This window comes from Notothenia rossii, assembly GCF_949606895.1.
Source record: "Notothenia rossii genome assembly, chromosome: 8".
In the NCBI taxonomy this organism is placed as follows: domain Eukaryota; kingdom Metazoa; phylum Chordata; class Actinopteri; order Perciformes; family Nototheniidae; genus Notothenia; species Notothenia rossii.
The window spans coordinates 58,852,743-58,870,635 of NC_136906.1; the positions used below are offsets into that span (position 1 = coordinate 58,852,743).

At 41.5% G+C, this 17,893-nt stretch overlaps 1 protein-coding gene across 4 annotated transcripts; it reads left to right on the top strand.

Moving 5' to 3' along the window:
- Positions 1 to 208: 208 nt before the first annotated feature.
- gtf2a1 (general transcription factor IIA, 1) lies at positions 209 to 17,344 on the top strand. 4 transcript variants are annotated; one of them, XM_079644081.1, is made up of 10 exons: positions 209 to 711; positions 2,100 to 2,201; positions 3,549 to 3,828; positions 5,125 to 5,189; positions 6,792 to 6,867; positions 7,748 to 7,890; positions 8,348 to 8,452; positions 14,181 to 14,432; positions 14,721 to 14,810; positions 15,867 to 17,344. In XM_079644081.1, exons 1-10 carry the CDS (start codon positions 682 to 684, stop codon positions 15,972 to 15,974), a joined length of 1,251 nt encoding a protein of 416 aa, XP_079500207.1. In that variant the 5' UTR covers positions 209 to 681; the 3' UTR covers positions 15,975 to 17,344. The 4 variants fall into 4 exon arrangements, with proteins under 4 accessions (XP_079500207.1, XP_079500209.1, XP_079500208.1 ...); XM_079644083.1 differs by having other exon boundaries at positions 7,748 to 7,872; XM_079644082.1 differs by having other exon boundaries at positions 209 to 457.
- Positions 17,345 to 17,893: the final 549 nt, after the last annotated feature.

Here is a 17,893-nt window from a genome sequence, read left to right on the forward strand (position 1 = left end):
ATTCCTCATACAATATTTACATTTGGCCTAATTCAGTAAACAAGATCACTGGGCATTATGAAGCTAATGCGATCTGTGCACATGTGTTTACTGCTTCCCACTTGTAAACTACATATCCCAGCAGCAGGCGGATTTATTGGATCATAAATCTGCAGGAAGTATCGCGCGATGTGCGATTTTGACCCTGCCCTATGTCTCGCGCACTCGCAGCTCCATCGCTCAGTATATAAAGCAGGACAACGACGGACGGAGGACGGCTGGGGAAGTCGCAGCCCGGGATTGTAAATAAGACCGCAAAAACTGTGTTTTATTTACAAAAGTAATGCCGGCTGTTTTAAGATACCGTTCCCAGTTGTTTTAAGTCGTTTTTCGTAATTTTTGGCTCTATTCTCGCCTATTTCCGTGTGGTTTTTACACTACGCGTATAATGGCGAGCTCGGCTAACTCGAACCCAGTGGTAAGGACCAATCTCTAAGGATTGTCAGCGGGGGAAAATGGGGGTAAAGATAATGGAAAGCTGTCGACGAGCTGCTAATTATTGATTTCAGTGAAATTAATTTGCTGTAACATCCACTTCACTTTTATATCTAATAAAATGAAGGCTTAATTCAGTCATTCGGCCATTTTAATCATTTTTGGAAACTAGACTGTTCTCTGAGATAAAGCCATCTGGTAGGAGCAATGGCTAACGTAAGAGGAGCTGTACATAAAGTAAGTGAAATGAAGTAGAACTGTAGGTATGGTGATGAAATGCAATTTTGAAGTTGCGAATAATGGGCTCTTTTGTCAGGTTGAAGCTTTCATGAGTTGGTTCATGTTGGTCTTTTGAAACTACATGGCTAAATTAATATCTGATTTTGATGTTTGTGCCGATCTAGCTATGGGGCAATCCATTGCTTGGGTAAATGAGTGTTATAAAAGCAAACATGATAAGCTAAATAGTTTTTTATTTTGCATAGCTTTTAAGATGCAGATGTTTGCAAAGCACCTCGCCACCATCCACTGCGAATAATTCAGCTTTTTTGTGTAAAATTAAAGTCTCCTTAGCCGAAAAATCTGTTACGCTCAGTCATCATTGTCCACCATTCCACGAGCAGCAGGCAGGATAGCCGTCCCAAACCACCACTTTTACCCAGCTCATAACAATCTAATAACTGCTCCCCACCGACCAAGCCATACTACGTAGTCAAAGCTGAGCACTCATTAAATATAAAACCGAAAATATCCTTCACATTCCGTCACATAGTGCTCAATGTACGGGGCTGTCGAGTTTGCAGTTCCCCGCTCCGTAAAATGGCCTCCACGTCTGCCCTCGCTCCGGTTCTGGCCCTCCTCCTCGCTGCTGCTGGTTTTATACCGCCATATTGGCTCTCTAATATAGACTGCCCGGGATGGGAAGGTGCTACTCGACGCTACGTCATCGGCTCTACATATAAACACCAGACTGAGCTTTAAATAGTGGAGGAGCAGATAGGCCGAGGGGGAGGAAGCACAGGGACCGAGGTCCGTGCTGCGGACATTGGGGACAAAGCGGTGCAGTGCGGTGGCGCTTTTAGGCTTACATTGTACCGCTTTCTACCGGTGCTGAAATGCGGCAGTATTAGACATAAACACATTGTACATTCGCTGTTTGTATGCGCCACGTATGCCACGGAATTCCTAGTGACATACTGTCGTGTTGTTTGTGACATACGGACATTTAGACATGGGCTATATGGATTAGCATTACATTCCACACAGTGACGTGCAAACATTGTCGCTAATCCCTAGGATCATTTCGCATTGGGCCAGTTTTTAGAGTTGAGTTACATATTTGCAACATATTCACACCAAATATTACCTGTTTACTTACTTATTGAGGATCATTTTAGTTTATATAACATGGTCTGTTGGAGATGTAATGGCTAGCTGCTGTTATTGCAGCTGTGAAGCTTTCTAAGTGTCCTATTAAACATATTTCTGAAAACCACGCACCATATGTTCCATGAAAGTGAGCACCAAGTAGTGGAAATGTTGTATAACAGATATGTTGTTTTTGTGGGTTTTTTGTTTCTTCTTCAAGCAACTAATGTCCTTTTCTGATGCTTACTTCCCCATAGCCTAAGCTGTATAAGTCTGTGATCGAGGATGTGATCAACGAGGTGCGAGAGCTGTTCCTGGATGAGGGAGTGGATGAGCAAGTGCTGCTGGAGCTGAAGACGGTAACTGGCCCCTGCAGAAGCATTGTTCCTGTGTAGGACAACTATAGGGGAAATGTCACTGGGGCAGAAGTGCTGTGAGGTGTAATGCATCCTCGAGTTCATTGGAGGATACAGGAAACTAGCTGATCCCAATCTTTTATTATGATTGGAAACTTCAGCCTCTCATTGGAGAACCTTTCCAATACAATAATAAAGTATATATTAAAAAAAAGTTGCTCAGAGGACAAAAATACATACATTAAAGATAGGGTAGGTAAAAATGGAGAAACCAGCTCGAGTGCGCTAGAATTTGAAAGTACGTAGCCGAGAAAAATCATGACCAATGAGGGCACGAGATAAGTTTGTGCACAGATGGAAGGCTGACATGCAGGTAGGCCATCGTGCTTCCACATATATATTTTTAGTTAAATGCATCAATCTGGTGCAGTTTGAGGGGAACATAAAGAGAGTAGATCTATGGAAGCACCCATATGAAACAGAACTGTATTTAAATAATCATAAAATCATAAGAACATAGCCATAACTAATAACATACCATATAAAAAAAAAAATGAAAGTTGTTTATTTATTTATTTTTGGTTCATTTATAGTTGTGAGTGTGTCTGTGGTCCTGAACGGCTTCCACAGATGAATTTTTTTTAATGTATTTATTGTCAAAGCATTTAATGTATTCATTGCTATCAACATGTTAAGAGCATTCCATCGAATATAACAAAAAGTGTTTCTGAAATGAATTAGCTACCCCACCTTTAACTGCTATTAAAAACATATTTTTCCAGAGTTAAATATTTAACCAACTTCAGTCCTGATCGGCACAATCAACTATTCATTCATTTTCTGAATTTTATCCCTTTGAATACCAATGTTTATGGAGAAATAACACTTGAAATTATTTATTTAAATTGAATGTTAGAAGGAAGTTAAGTGTTTTCTGGGATATGTAAATAGCAACAACTTTTGGTGAGTTTTTATTTATTTGTGCAAGAAAACTATTTTAAAGTCAGAGCTGTAGATTGAAAGTCGTATATCGTGTGATTTTGATCTGTAATGGCAGTTGGATTAAATTAATATATATATATATTTTTTTCTTTAAGGGTCTCACTATCTATATTTTTGCTACCAACCTAATAATGGACTCATTAGAGTAGCAGAGGCTAAACTTCCTTATCCTAAAAAAGAAAAAAAACTCACACTCTTTCCAAAATGTATGCAATGTGCATTAACACAGCCAAAACATTTATTTAAAAGCCAAAATGTCTGTAGTAAGACACAAGGGTTAATGTAGGTGCTTCATCACAATCTTGTTAAACCTCTGACTCAGCTCCTTTCTTCTTCCCGATGCCTCAGCTATGGGAAAACAAACTGATGCAGTCCAAGGCAGTGGAGGGATTCCACACGGAGGAGCAGGCAGCCTTGCAGGCCGTCGCGCAGCAGCAACAACAACAACAACAACATCAACAACAGCAGCAGCAGCAACAACAACAGCAGCAGCAGCAGCAACAGCAGCAACAGCATCATCAGGCGCATCATCAGGTGCAGCATCAGGTGCAGCATCAGGTGCAGATCCAACAGGTGCAGCAGGTGCAGCAGCAAGCCCAGGCCCAGCAGGTCATCCAGCAGCAGCAAGGTCAGTCAGCACCGTAACTAACAACAACTAATACTAATGTATGCAACAGACTGCTAACACCTGTGAAGTCCATTACTATTACACACCACAACATGTCCATTTGGAGAAGTCGTTTTCAGCCTTCCTACTAAACACATTGATATTCAGACAGTGAAACAATTTTACAAAACTACCATATGATTTTAACTTTAAACTAAGAGCCAGTTGTAGATTAAATGACTTGACACAATTGGTATTTTAACATCCCCATTTCTCTGTTGAAGCATTTTTGTTTCGGGGTGTTATCAGAAGTTTTCGTGTTCTAACGGTATTTGGGCCAAGAACCTTTATTGGAGATGTCAGTTGAAAGGGGGAGACAGAGGGGGGGACATTGCCTGAAATGTTCGGTCATATCAGGATTGGAACGGGCCTACTAGGCAGCGTGGACCATATATGGGCAGCCAGCTCTAACAGCTGAGTTATCCAGTTTCCATTGTTAGAAGTTTTCAATGGCGTCACGATTTTTAATTCCTTATTGATTGAGATTTTAATTTCAACCTTCTTTTTTTTTCTCTCCTCCCCCATCTACTTGCTTCCGAAATAGAAGGTCATTTCACAGATGAAACCAAATAGTTTACGGGTAGCCTGCAGCTGCACTTCTCAAGACTCCACAGCCATTGTTAGAGTTAGAGATAGTGGACAAAACAAAAGTGGAAAAGCCTTCTGCTTCCTGGAATTCAGTGGTTTGGAAACATGTTTCCTAAACATGTTTTCAAACCTGAGCGATGTAAATATGGTGGCTATATGACACTTGATAACAAGTAGCCTTGCCTGTCTTGTCAAAGAAGGGTTTGAGTAAATTACAGTTTTCAGGGCATAAAGCCATTCTTATCTTTTACAAATTAAGACTCCCTAAAAGCAAACAGTGCTGAAAAGAAAGTTGAAAATCCTTACATCTACATTTTATATTAAATTATAAATAAATTGTTAAAATGCGCCCATATGGCCTAAGTGTGTAGTACATTGCTAAAAAAAAAACAAAAAAAAAAAACGTGCGTTTATATAACTAACTTAATACACTGTAGCCATCAATTTAAATAAGATTTCTTTAAATGCAAATAATTATCTCGGCATAAAACTAAATTATCTTTTGATCTTTATGAATCGATACTGTCTAGTCTAACAATAGCAAAGCTGTCGGTGCTGGAAAAAATGATTCGATCTAATTGTGACTAGAAAAAAAAGGTCTGATAGAATCATGGAGACTCGTGATGCTTATGTAATTATGTTGTGATTTAATCGTGTCTCTCTCCACAGCTTCCCAGCAGCAAGTCATTGTCCAGGATCCCAAGATCCTACAGCACATGAATGCAACGGGCATGGTAAGTAGATGATGCACATCGCTTATATCCACTGAATACAGATATACAGTGACTGCCTGAAGCATTCTGTTAGTGTAATATATTTGATCAAAACAAGAGGAGGATTATAAAGTGTCTCTGCAGGACTTTTCCTCAGAGCAGAGCCACTATTTTGGAGCAGACAGATGGAAGGGCAGAAAGAAATGTAGTGTCTGGATTACAGTGGAGATACAGCCGCAGATAATGCATCCTCTTGCATGCTCCCGTTGTGTCTCACACACACTGAAACACACTTTCCCTTAACTAGTTGTGATTACGACAATGGAGCGGCAACACTTCCCTTCCTTTTGTACTTCTCTCTCTCTCTCTTAACAACACTTGAGCCATCTGTTGATGTCAAGGCTTTCTCCTGTGCTGTAATAGTAAACAGTCTTTAATACACACAACACTTAATCCTCACTTGCAAATATTCCAACCTTTTAACCATCAAACCTGGCAAGCAAAATGAATGAATGCAAATATGTACAGGCAACAGCCAAGGGAATGTAAATGTGACCACTAAAGCATTCAAATCCCTTCAGAGAAATGTACTTGAAGCTAAACTCATTACTACCTGTGTGCATTTGAAGAGGCCCTATTAAGCTTCTTTGGGGTTTGCCTGGGGTGTATTAAAGGTTTGTGTGCATGTAAATGGTCTACAAAGGCTAAACCCCCCCCCCCCCTGCCTGAAACACCTCCATAGAACTCCTGAGTAGTGACATCACTATTTAACACTCGTCCTTTCTAGTGGCTATCGCTCCAACACTTTGTACATGATGGACTAAGGGGCGGTAATCTATTAGCGGTTGATCAATCACAACAGAGCCGGCCAGTTTACCAATCAGAGCAGACTGGGCTCTGGTTTCAGACAGAGGGTGAAAAGAGATGCTGCAGTATGATACAAATAAAGACCTTTCTGAACTTGAAAACATTAGAGACACAAGATACAGATATGAACCAATGTGCTGAATAGGGCCCCTTTAAAGCACCCCTACAGAGCTTTTACACCTTGAAGCAGAGTCCTGCATCGGGTCAGGTACCCGCGGGTACCCGATGGGTGACCCGCAAAAAAATTGATTTGCGGGTGGTATTTTTTTAAAAGCCTTTTTCCGGGTACGGTTCTGGGTAAAACAAAGGTGATGCGGGTCGGGTCGCGGGTGTTGCATAATAAATATATTAAAATAATAATAATTTAGTTTAATGTTTAAATCCTCAGACCTCTCCCCCGCGGGACCGCGCATAATCATAACCTCTGCAGCGCATCAATCTGCTGCTGAGCGTGACACATTCGAAATGGCTGAGGTGAAGCTCTCTAGCGGAGAATACAGCATTGTCAATAACACTTCCTCAAGAGCGAAATCTAACGTCTGAGAGGCTTTTGGTGTCATCCTAGATGCAGAAAAGAACCAACATCCCACGCTTTTTGAAACAAATATGCAACTGCTTGTGTTAATAATTGTAAGTTTAACCCCTAAAGTGTGCTTAATTGTGTGTCTAGATCTTTGACAGTTCACTGAATATTTGTCTGATCCTGCGAGTGTGTACCTTACTCCCATGTGTGTGTTTCCTCCTTTTGTCCTCTAGAGTGCAGCAGCGACCGCAGCAACCCTCGCCCTGCCCACAGGGGTCACCCCGTACCAACAGCTCATCACCAGCCAAGGTGAGACGCTCACAGGTTCATCAGTGAAAAAACGAAATATTCAAATTCCCGAATGAATAGGTACGTGAATTCACATAGTTGGAGCTTGGTCATGATAACGATAAAAGAACAGGAAGTTGCTAATAAGATTGTTATTTGTATTTTTTTCAAATAAAAAATTGTTATTTGTATTTTTTTCCTCGCTATTCACACAATTAAAATTCCAGATTTTCTCAGTTCAATTTAAATAGAAGTGTATTAAAATAATTACCGGTAATGAATGTATTGACTCAATTTACTTTTATGTGACTTTCATAGAAAATGCGCTTTTATTTTGAAGGCAGTGTTTCAGTTACTTTGATTTTTAGTTTTTATCCGCTCTTACTGTAATACCTAGTATAAACACGTACCTGGAAAATGTGGAGGATAGTTTGAAGGTCTTTTCCGAAGTGGAGGCCTGCGTCTGCCATTACCGTCTCTGACCTCAACACAACTATTTTTCCGGCTTTATCTTTTATCGCCCTCTCCAGGCTCTTTCCCCGTTAATGGCTTCCCATCAGATACAAAAACACACTGCCTTAAATACACATCTGTGCTCATTGCTCACACACACACACACACACACACACACACACACACACACACACACACACACACACACACACACCCCACTCGCTCAGGAAAGAGACATAATAGAATACGAGATGCGAAACCCCAGATTGAGAAACTGCGGTTTAAGAAATTAGCACGACAACTTCTCCTGGTGCTTGTTTGTGTGTAACTTACTACATATCACATAGAAGAAGCTGTAAAACACTGCGCTCTACATATAGCCAATGCCCTCTCACAGACTAACTAACCCCCCCCCCCCTCCCTCTGTTCCCCCCCCCCCCCCCCCCAGGTCAGATCCTGCAGGTGGTCCGGGCTGCCAACGGGGCTCAGTACATCATCCAGCAGCCGCAGCAGCAAATCCTGCTGCAGCAGCAGATGCAGCCCGGGGGGGGGCAGGCACCGGTCATACAGCAGGTATGCCCCATTAGACAGGTAGGACCACCTTTGATTTGTCAACAACACTGTTAAAGATTAAGAACAAAGGCTGTAAGGGCTACAGGGCTGCATGTATCCATTTGTCAAAGCCAAACAGCTTTCTTGTAATAGATGAATGCACACAGTATGTATATTTGTACATACATTATCGTTATGAAAAACAGTCTATTACAAGAAAGCTGTTTGGCTACATAGCCTTGTTGCGTAGAGTATATTGAAAAATGCAACGTATAACATAACATTAATTTTGTTCAGGACACCCATGACTACTTAATGTTACCTTTTTGTTCAGTGACTTTTCAAATGAAACAAGTAGTATTAAAATGCATCACAACAGCCAGACCCTAACATCTCAACAAAAAAACTCAACTTTTGGCATTTTAAGATCTAGCTCCCTCCAAACTGCTGTATAGTTTTTTGCAGATTGTGAGTGTTTCCTGTTTCCTGTGTGCAGGTCCTGGCTCCTCTGCAGGGAGGCATCCCCCAGCAAACGGGAGTCATCATTCAGCCGCAGCAGATCGTCTTAGCTTCAGGAAACAAAGTCCAAGGCAACACACAGGTCAGCACTACTTTATTATCCATTTATTATTACATGACGTAGAGCAGCGGCTTTCAAAGTGTGAGGCGCGCCTCCCTGGGGGGTGCGAGAGAGCTTCAGGGGAGGCGCAGCGTGAGAAGAAAATAACGAGAAAAATATGAGTAAAGTGCACACTTTTGGCTGTCTGTGGAGACTGAGTTCCCCCACCTCGCCAAAAAGGCTGTAAAAGTGCTCATTCCCTTCACCTCCACCTCCAGGGTCGGACTGGCCATCTGTAGAATCTGGAGAATCACAGAACGCCCGGTCGTCAGCGGGCCGCTGACGGCCGGCACCGCCCTTTGTCTTTTATGTTTGTAAACGGCATCATGTAAGTTGCGCTGACAGGCGACAGAGGTCCGTTCCACGGGGGCTCCCGAGACCAGAAGAGAGAAACAGTCGGAGTCATTTCAAATGGCGTGCTCAAAAAAGAGAAAGGTAAACAGCGAAAACAGAGCATTTAATGACATGTTCTCTCACTGGACCTCTTTGAAATGCAATTGAATACCCCTGTATTATAGCAATAATAATAATAGCAATAATAATTGGGAGGGGGGGCGCGGCTGTTCTTATGTTCTCTGAGGGGAGGCTCACCTTCCCATACTTTGAAAACCCCTGACGTAGAGGAATACTCTATTCCGATTGGTCAATGTTGACCTTCAGTGGTCTGATGTTTTACGATAGTAGACCGTTGCTAAAGACGCTCTGATAGAGAGACCATGTACAGTCAAATCAACCCGCAGAAAGAAGTCCGGTCAGCTGTGACATTAGAGTCAATCTAATAAAAATACTTGTAGAGAGCACGAGACTTGGCTGAATTGTCCCTAAAAACAAGAGAAGGTTAAATGCCACAGAGCTGAAGGAGAGGGGAATCATCATCAGCAGCAGAAGAAGACCGACAGGAAGTAAACACAGGAACACGGTATGGGCTCTGGCAGCGTTTGAAGAGAAACTGTGAACAGACTTGGACATTTAAAGAAATCCTCGATCAGTGCTGCCGTCATTTTGCTATGCTAGAATAGGCTATTTTTCTTAGCAGGAGCAATATGATCATTTTTAAATAAGTGAAATCATGTGTAAATCAAGAGATTAGGTCTGCTCGATTATGGCAAAAATCATAATCACGATTATTTGGGTCAATAATTGATATCACAATTATTTTGACGATTATTCATTGACCATTTATTGAACTTTAAAACAAATAATATTTGACCAATAAATAAGATCAACAAATATGTTGGAGCGAACTTCCAAAACCATACTAAACATATATTAATTAGGGCTGTCAGTCGATAAAAATATTTAATCGCGATTAATCGCATGATTGTCCATAGTTAATTCAATCTCGTGTGTGTGTGTGTGTGTGTGTGTGTGTGTGTGTGTGTGTCTCAATGTCACAATGTCCCACTGTCTGGCTACCTGCATAAAGTCAAGTGCTCGGCGCAGTTGTCGGCGATATGTCGCTCCTCTGTTTTCCTTTAAACAGCTCCTTATATCCGTTAGCGCAGCTAGCTAGCACCAGATGCTAACAACAACAATACACGTAAGGTCTCTCTCAGTCGGTGCCTGCCGGTGAGCGTGGAAGTGTGGTCTGCCGCAAGCGGGTGGCAGGAGGGGGGCTGTCAGCATAAGCTTGTAGATGGTATTTTAAACTCGATGCGCTCTGAAACTACGGGGCGGCCGAGGACAAAAAGTACACATGCGTTAATCGCGTTAAAATAATTAGTGGCGTTAATTTTTTTATTAACGCGTTAACTTGACAGCCCTAATATTAATATGATAAATACAAATAAATTAGACCAAAATAAATGGAATCAAATATGTTGCAGTGCACTGTCACAACCTACTGAAAACTCCTTAACATATAGCCAACATGGCCACCATGGCAAATGCTGGTAGGGCTGCTCATGTCGTCTCTCGCCCAACCAGCCTGTTTACGTGGTCTGGTTTCAGAGATGAGCGCAGGCAGGTGACAATATTGCCACCTGTACTGAAGACCCTCTCTGAAGAGGAACTTGTGGCAGAGATACAGATACTTCCTTGCCAGGATGGAGAGCCGTGGGTAGAACTTCCGGGATTCCCTCCACCACTTTAGTGGGTCCTCCTCAGCATCCAGTGGCACTGCCTGGAGGTAGGACTGTAGCTCAAGAGCTATGGCCTTGTCCTTTTCCAGAGCAGGTTGAGGTTCTGCAGCTTGGTCTACGGTGGCCTTGAAGAAGCTCCCCAGTCCCTTCTTCTTTTTCTTCTTTGGTGCAGCAGCATCCTCCGTGTCATCTGCAGGCACCGCTGCCATCTCAAGAGGGGCGTTCTCCTTGGAGTATTATAAAGAAAATAGGAATGACATGTTTAATCAGACTAAATGATTATGGGTAATAACATTTATACCTAGAATTACATTATAACACTTTGACAAGACATTCATTCACTTAATTGTATTTACTGTCAAATCTGTCATTTTTATTTTTTATGAGTGTCGTCACCCTCCTCATCTCAGTTGTCAGGCTGGCTTCAATGGATCCTCGATTTTCCTCACTGACATATTTGAGCTTGAACTTCGGGTCCAAGGCAGAGGCCATGTCAAGCAGCTCTTGTGTCGCTGCGTCATCATATTTCTCATTGAGATAGTCTAGTATCTTCTTTTTGATGCTTTTTGTGAGGTCTGTGTCATCCTCCTGCACTGCCAGCAATGAGTTGTTGAAGAGGTGCAGGGTTGGTTTAAAAAAAGACACACTTACATACTTCTCTCCAGAAAGTGCGTCTGTGAATTCCACCTAAGCGACTTATTGATTGCCTCCAGTACATCAACGTCCTGCCACGTGAGGGAAAGATGTCTGGTTTTTCGGTCGCTGGAAAGGACCTGGGCAATGGCCTTCTGCTGCTCGAGGTCCCTGTCGATCGTGGCCTGCCTAGATCCCCATCTGGTTGGACATTCTGTCTGTAGGGAGTGTTCAGGCAGATTCAGCTGCTGCTGTGCCACTGCAAGTTCCCTCTTCTTTTTCCAACTGTAGGAGAAGCTGCTGACCAGCTTCTTGCAAAGCCCCATGGCACGGCCGATCCTGGGATCCTGCATTGCATTCTCTAAGATTACAACAAATGCATATTATTTAGTATCATGATGATAATCATGATCTTCATCAAAGCATAATTTGGTGTGTTGTGTATGTGAGAGACAGAGAGAGAGGGAAAGAGAAAAAGAGAGAAAAAAAAAGAGAGATGACAGAGTAGCTCACACATAACATAATAATAATAATAATAATATGTAATTAATATTATCATATTAAGAGAGAGATCATCAATGTTAATGACTTACTATTGCTATTATTGTTGTTGCTTTTGTTAAAATGACATATTACATACAACAGGAGGAAGGAATCCTGCTCAGCTATGGCCAAGTGGAATCTATGTCCGAACTACTGGAGCCTCATCCATCCATTGACCTCAGCCGCCAGCTTTATATTTGCTGCATTGTCTGTAGTCATACAGACGAGTTTATCCTCTTTTAACCCCCAAGCAGCCATCGCTTCCCTCAGTCCATGGGCGATGTTTTGCCCCATGTGGTCTTCAGGGAAAAATGCAGTTTGGAGACACTTTGTCTTCAACTTGAAATTGGCATTGATATAATGAACTGTGAGGCTCATGTATGGCTCCATGGTGCGGCTAGACCAGGCATGGACAAACTAAGGCCCGCGGGCCATATACGGCCCGTTGGGCTTTTGAATCCGGCCCGCCGAATATTGGTACAAAATTGTCCAAATTATAGTTAAGACCGCATTCATTTTGCCTTTTTCCTGCAAAACCCGGCATTTTAGTTGATCCCACTAGATGGCGCACTCTAGACACAATTTACCTTTGCTGGAGTCTGGTCTATTCTCTCAGCTGGCCCCACCCGACAAGGTCGGCGAATACAAGTTGTAACAAGCAGCGCTGAGCAAAGTGACTAGAACACGATCACACACTGATAAAAAACACTTATTTAAAGTCAGGCAACACTAACCAGGCTTAGTGTGATTCTGTTTATTTTACCTTACTTTAATAAGCATCCGTTCACTGTTATTGACCATTGTGAAGAGGCAGACGTTTTCCTTTTGTTTTGTATTATTGTAACTATCGGATGGAATCAATACATTGGCTACATGTGGCCATCACAAGTAAAATCATAACGAAAACTACGCCGGTAAAATATGCGTGTAGAAAACGGCTTATGCCACAATATGATAGCAACAAGTAGTCAAGATAGTCTGATTAGCTAACATCACCTGTAGAATGCCAGAGAAACGTTCATAACAACGTTGTGATGCCAAACAGCTTTCAGACTAAAACACATTCACTGATGGGGATGGGGGATATTTATCAGCTGCTTGTGTGACAGTCAGACAATGAAAACTTTACAGCGCGGTTGTTGCCGCGAGTTAACGGGAGAATAAACTCTGGTGGACGAGCAGCACTGCAGCGAGCAGTAATGCAGCTGAACCACATTAATAAACAATACACTATCATACATGGTTAAACTATGGCACTCTGGAGAAAGGTACAAGGTTGGAAAAGTAGTTCCTTAATTTAATCTGGCTTCGTATAATTAAAAACTACCCAACGCAGTCCTCTATTGATGTTGTTGTGAGCGGTGTTGCGGAGAAAATCAGCGACCTAAAACGCTATGTGGGTCATAAGAAGGCAGGTAAACGGTTACATCATGACGCAAACGATGACGCAATAATTCACCTTTGAACCTGCAACTGTAACAATGAGTGGACCAAAAAAAAGAAAAGTCAACATTGAGTGCCGAGTGTATAATGAGGAGTGGACAGCTAAATATTTTTTTACCGATCTGCTACTGGCCCGGCCCGTCAGTCAAATTTAAAACTCATAGTGGCCCCCGAGCCAAAAAGTTTGCCAACCCCTGGGCTAGACCATAGGTCTGTTGTGGTGGCAAAGTACTCAGCTGAAGCCACATCTCTCTCAACTTCCCCACGGCATTTGTCATATAGCGCAGGCAGCGCAGACCTGCTGAAATAATACCGAGACGGCATCGCGTAGCGGTTGTCCAACGTGTTGACAAGTTGCTTAAAGCCCTGGTTGCTAACAGTGCTAACTGGGCTCATATCTTTAGTGATGTGAAAGGTAATGGCACCTTTTAATATCTCTGTGTATCTGCGAGCTCGTCGCGTAGGCCGTTGCTCTGTACAATGCGTCCTGAATCGATGACTGTGATGATGTGGTGGATGAAGTCGAGCGGGCATCTGCTTTTTGGTCTGCTTTTTGTTGTATTATTGCCCTGTCGTATTGCACTATGTGGTTGTATTTCAGATGATTAAAAAGATTGGTTGTGTTAGCGTGTGGTGCCAATACAACTTGGTAACTGTAATTTGTTTTGCTCCACGTCGGACTCCTGAAAGCCAAAGTACTTCCAAATAGTGGAAATAGTTTTACCCTTCTTTTTAACGAGTTGCTGCTCTTGTTCCGACATCTTCGCTCGCGCTCAACACTCACAACACTTCACTCCCACGTGGCCGAGTGGGCTTTTAGGGAGGGGTGAAAGCGCACCCAGCAAAATAATCGTATTTTGTCAATTATGCTGTGTTCATAATCGTCGCAAGCCTTAATCGTGATTTAAAATACTTAATCACTGATTTTGCTGCATATTATCCCTAACCCGGCTCTATTCTGGAGCTTATAAGTCTTGTGACATCCACCCCCTCTCTCTTCCTCCTGTCAGGTGATGCAGTCGGCACAGATGGCTCAGCAGCAGCAGCCGGCTCAGGCCGCTCAGGTGCAGCTGCAGCAGGCCCAGGGTGCAGCTGCACCACAGGCCCAGCAGCAGCCTCAGGCCCAGCAGCCTCCCATGATGCTGCAGGTGGACGGCGCCGGAGACACCTCCTCAGAAGAGGACGAGGATGAGGAGGAATACGATGAAGACGAGGACGAGGAGAAGGACAAGGAGGGGGGAGAGGACGGCCAGGTGGAAGAGGTGGGAAACTATACGGTTTACATCTTGTATTAGACATTTTACTTAAAAATTTGACAAAACAATTCTCACACAACTTAATTTTCCCTGGGATGAATAAGGTATCTCTGGTTCTGTAATGAAACTGAACAAATGCTGTAGTTTAAATGCAGCGGCACTGCAGTGTCAACTATTTTTAACGCTATAAATGATAATAAGACTTGCTGTAAAGACCAGACATTAATTTCCAAGGGCTTCTTCACCATAACTCGATTTCATATTTAATATTGTGTTGGTTTGTTCCCGTGTCAGGAGCCGCTGAACAGTGGTGATGATGTCAGCGATGAGGAGGACCTGGAGCTGTTTGATACAGAGAATGTAGTGGTGTGCCAGTATGACAAGGTGAGAAATGATCTGTGGAGTGGAAGAATATGGTAAAATATAACTCTATCAGCCTTTCTGTAAAAATACAGTGGAAAATATTTGTAGTTTCCCTTAATCAACGCTCGATTTTTCTATTGGATTTTAGAATATTGTAGAAAATAAGATCTGTGGCAAACAAACACTTGTGATAATCTCACATATTAACACCACTTTTTGATTTCAGTAGCATCAATGCAATCACCAACATTGTAAGATACGGTTAGGCTATAAACAAACTACATCTCGTTGTCATGACTTCATGCCACCACCACCACCGCTAAATGACATTTATAGTCTCATTTAGTTTGTTAGAAACTGCCGTTTATGACACATTCACAAAACATACTCCTGTGGGTTATTTTTAAAGGATGAAACATGAACATTTCTTAAGCAAGCATGACTCAGGGGAGCCAGAAGAGGTCACATACTAACTCATTTCCGGGTTTTCTGAGTCATTCCTTCATCACTGCACTTTAGGACTCACACACATATTGGCTAAAGTTAACACTTAAACGCAAAAACACAGTTATTTACATTTGTCAATCGATGAAAAAACATTTTAACGATTTAAAACATTACTAGTACTAAGAAGGACTTCGATAAAATATGAATGTAATACCAGTTTTATATAACAAATAAACTCTGGCGTTATATAAGATAATATATTTTTGCCTATATCATATAAATCCTTTGAAAAAGTGCTAAATATTTCCCAAAGAATTAGTTTGATGGCAGATTCTCCCATTTATGAATCTGAGCGATTTCTGTGGTACATTAGCACTGTATTGGTTTGATGCACTGCCTTGAGTGCAGTGGTTGATGACCACTATCATACATGCAGAAATTGTATTACAAAACTTAAATTCTAGATGAGTGCCTGTTTATAAGTATTGCACGTCACTGGTGAATACACAGTTTGTGTCCGGCCAGTCTCCTGTGTGCACAGGCTAAAGACATTAGAGACTGTGTCCACCGTAAGATGAAACATCTGTCCTTGACGCCTACAACATTAATTTCCGTCTCCATACTCCCCAGATACACAGAAGTAAGAACAAATGGAAATTCCACCTGAAGGACGGGATCATGAATCTGAACGGGAGAGACTATGTCTTCTCCAAAGCCATTGGGGACGCCGAATGGTGAAGTAAAAGACGAAGAATAAAAGAGAGAAAGACAAAGCAACAGGAGCAGAAACTCTGTACCTCCTTCTCTGCAGTTAACAGATACTTCAATATCCTTCCACATCCTGGGACTGGATTGGTTTCAGGAAACTTCTTCGGAGTCTTTGAGAACTCTGACAAACCAAAAGGATTGTGAGGTACTGTAAAAAAAAAAACGGGGGTGTCTTGAAACGCACCCGACGAGCCTTGCGGAAAGAGAAACCGACAGTGGGAGGTTACGCACACGGCGTTCTTTATCTTTTTGGCTTCTTCTACATTTTTTGGAGAGTAAGCATTTCACATCGTACAGGTGTAGTGGACCAGGGTGACCTGCCCCCGCCACAGGAGGGCCATTCAATATAACCCCTGTAGATGAGAAAGACCTGGATGACGCACTGAAGGATTCAGTCCTACCTTAGTGCCACCGGTCAAGATTGCTTCCTTTCAAAAAACAAAAAAATTGTTCTTGTTCCCTAAAATCATGAAAACTGAGTGTTTTAATATAGGCAACTCTTGTTTTTTTTTTTTAACGTGTTCCATGAAGGGTTAAGGCCAAGGAATTACATTAATAAAAAAATTAAATTATTTTAAGACATTATTTTAATCTGAGCACTCAAACCAAACATGTTTTTCTCATCTGCTTCTCTGGAGCTTCATTCCATCTTTATCCAAAACACTTCACACTGAAAAAGGAACAGATCCAACACTGAATTCTTTTAAGAATTGTACAAATAACGTTTGTCCTGTTGGTGTATCTTCTTTGCTCTTATTTTTAGATCCCTGCAGCCGTCTGAAAGTGTGCACTGTCAGTTTATCAATGTGTTGTCAAACCAGTTAGTTGAGTTAATCAATAGCCACAGCGTGCTCTCTTTGTGCGGGTCTGTGAAAGAAAGTGAGCGTGTGTATGTTGATTGATGTGTATGTTCTCACTGCTTTTTCTCGCACACCCCACAATCTCAAAATGTCTGTTGGATCAGTTAAATTGATTTTAATTTAACTTCCTTCGGTGGGTACATGCATCCTTTCCTAATGATCTTTTTTATTTATTCCTGAAAGTTCATGAAATGTTTTTTTGTTTTTTAAAGCTTGGCAAGCCGCACCAAACTGTGCTCTTATAATCTAATAAGTGTTCCTTTTCTTTCTTGCTGTTGGATGGACAAAGCTTGATAAACGCTATGATCCAAATCATTTCGTCCGACACATGTTCTCCTGTGCTTTCATTTTATTCATGACTTTTAAATGAGAATATTTTCTATCGAAGTGAGTTTAACTCGGGGGGCCTGTGTGTTTCTCTACAGTTTGTTTTTAGTGCCCCTGTTGCAGCAATTTGAAATAAAGTATGTGTTTTTTGAATTTTCTGTCGATATGGTTGATGGTTGGCTCTATAGAGAATGTTTTTAAGCACTGACACATGAAGAAGTAGAAGAAGTTTCACATTTTCCAAAGATATAATGGGAATACAATCGACTTTCTATTTACCCGTTACCCCATAGACAAAAAATATATTGCAATAAAGAAGTTTCCAATTAATTGTACGTAGAACATTGAAGAAAACATATTTAACATTAACACAGTAAATAAATGATTAGTCACATTCAACTAATCTGCTTAGTATTTTCTTTCTTCTCATGGCTGGATCATTTGTCTTTTTGAACTTGATTTAATACATCCAATAATGACAAATTACAGATAAGCTAATCTAAAGGATATCTATAAATCTGCTTTCTTATTGTTTTGTTGTGTGTTCTTACGATAAAGGAAATGTAGGGTTGATCTTTTCTTTGAAACCAATTTTTATAATGAAATCCTGGAACAAAACTTAGAAGGTTGTGTTTTGAATGAAGTAATTTTGTAATTTTTTCAGCAGTAAAAATAAATGATCAACTTTTAGCCCATTTTCTA

Excerpts from the sequence above, each read along its gene's own strand:
- gtf2a1 (XM_079644081.1), top strand. The coding sequence starts at position 682 with ATGGCTAACGTAAGAGGAGCTGTACATAAA. Across the intron at positions 2,202-3,548 it reads TGCTGCTGGAGCTGAAGACG|CTATGGGAAAACAAACTGAT; the intron begins GTAACTGGCCCC and ends CCGATGCCTCAG. Across the intron at positions 14,811-15,866 it reads TGGTGTGCCAGTATGACAAG|ATACACAGAAGTAAGAACAA; the intron begins GTGAGAAATGAT and ends CATACTCCCCAG.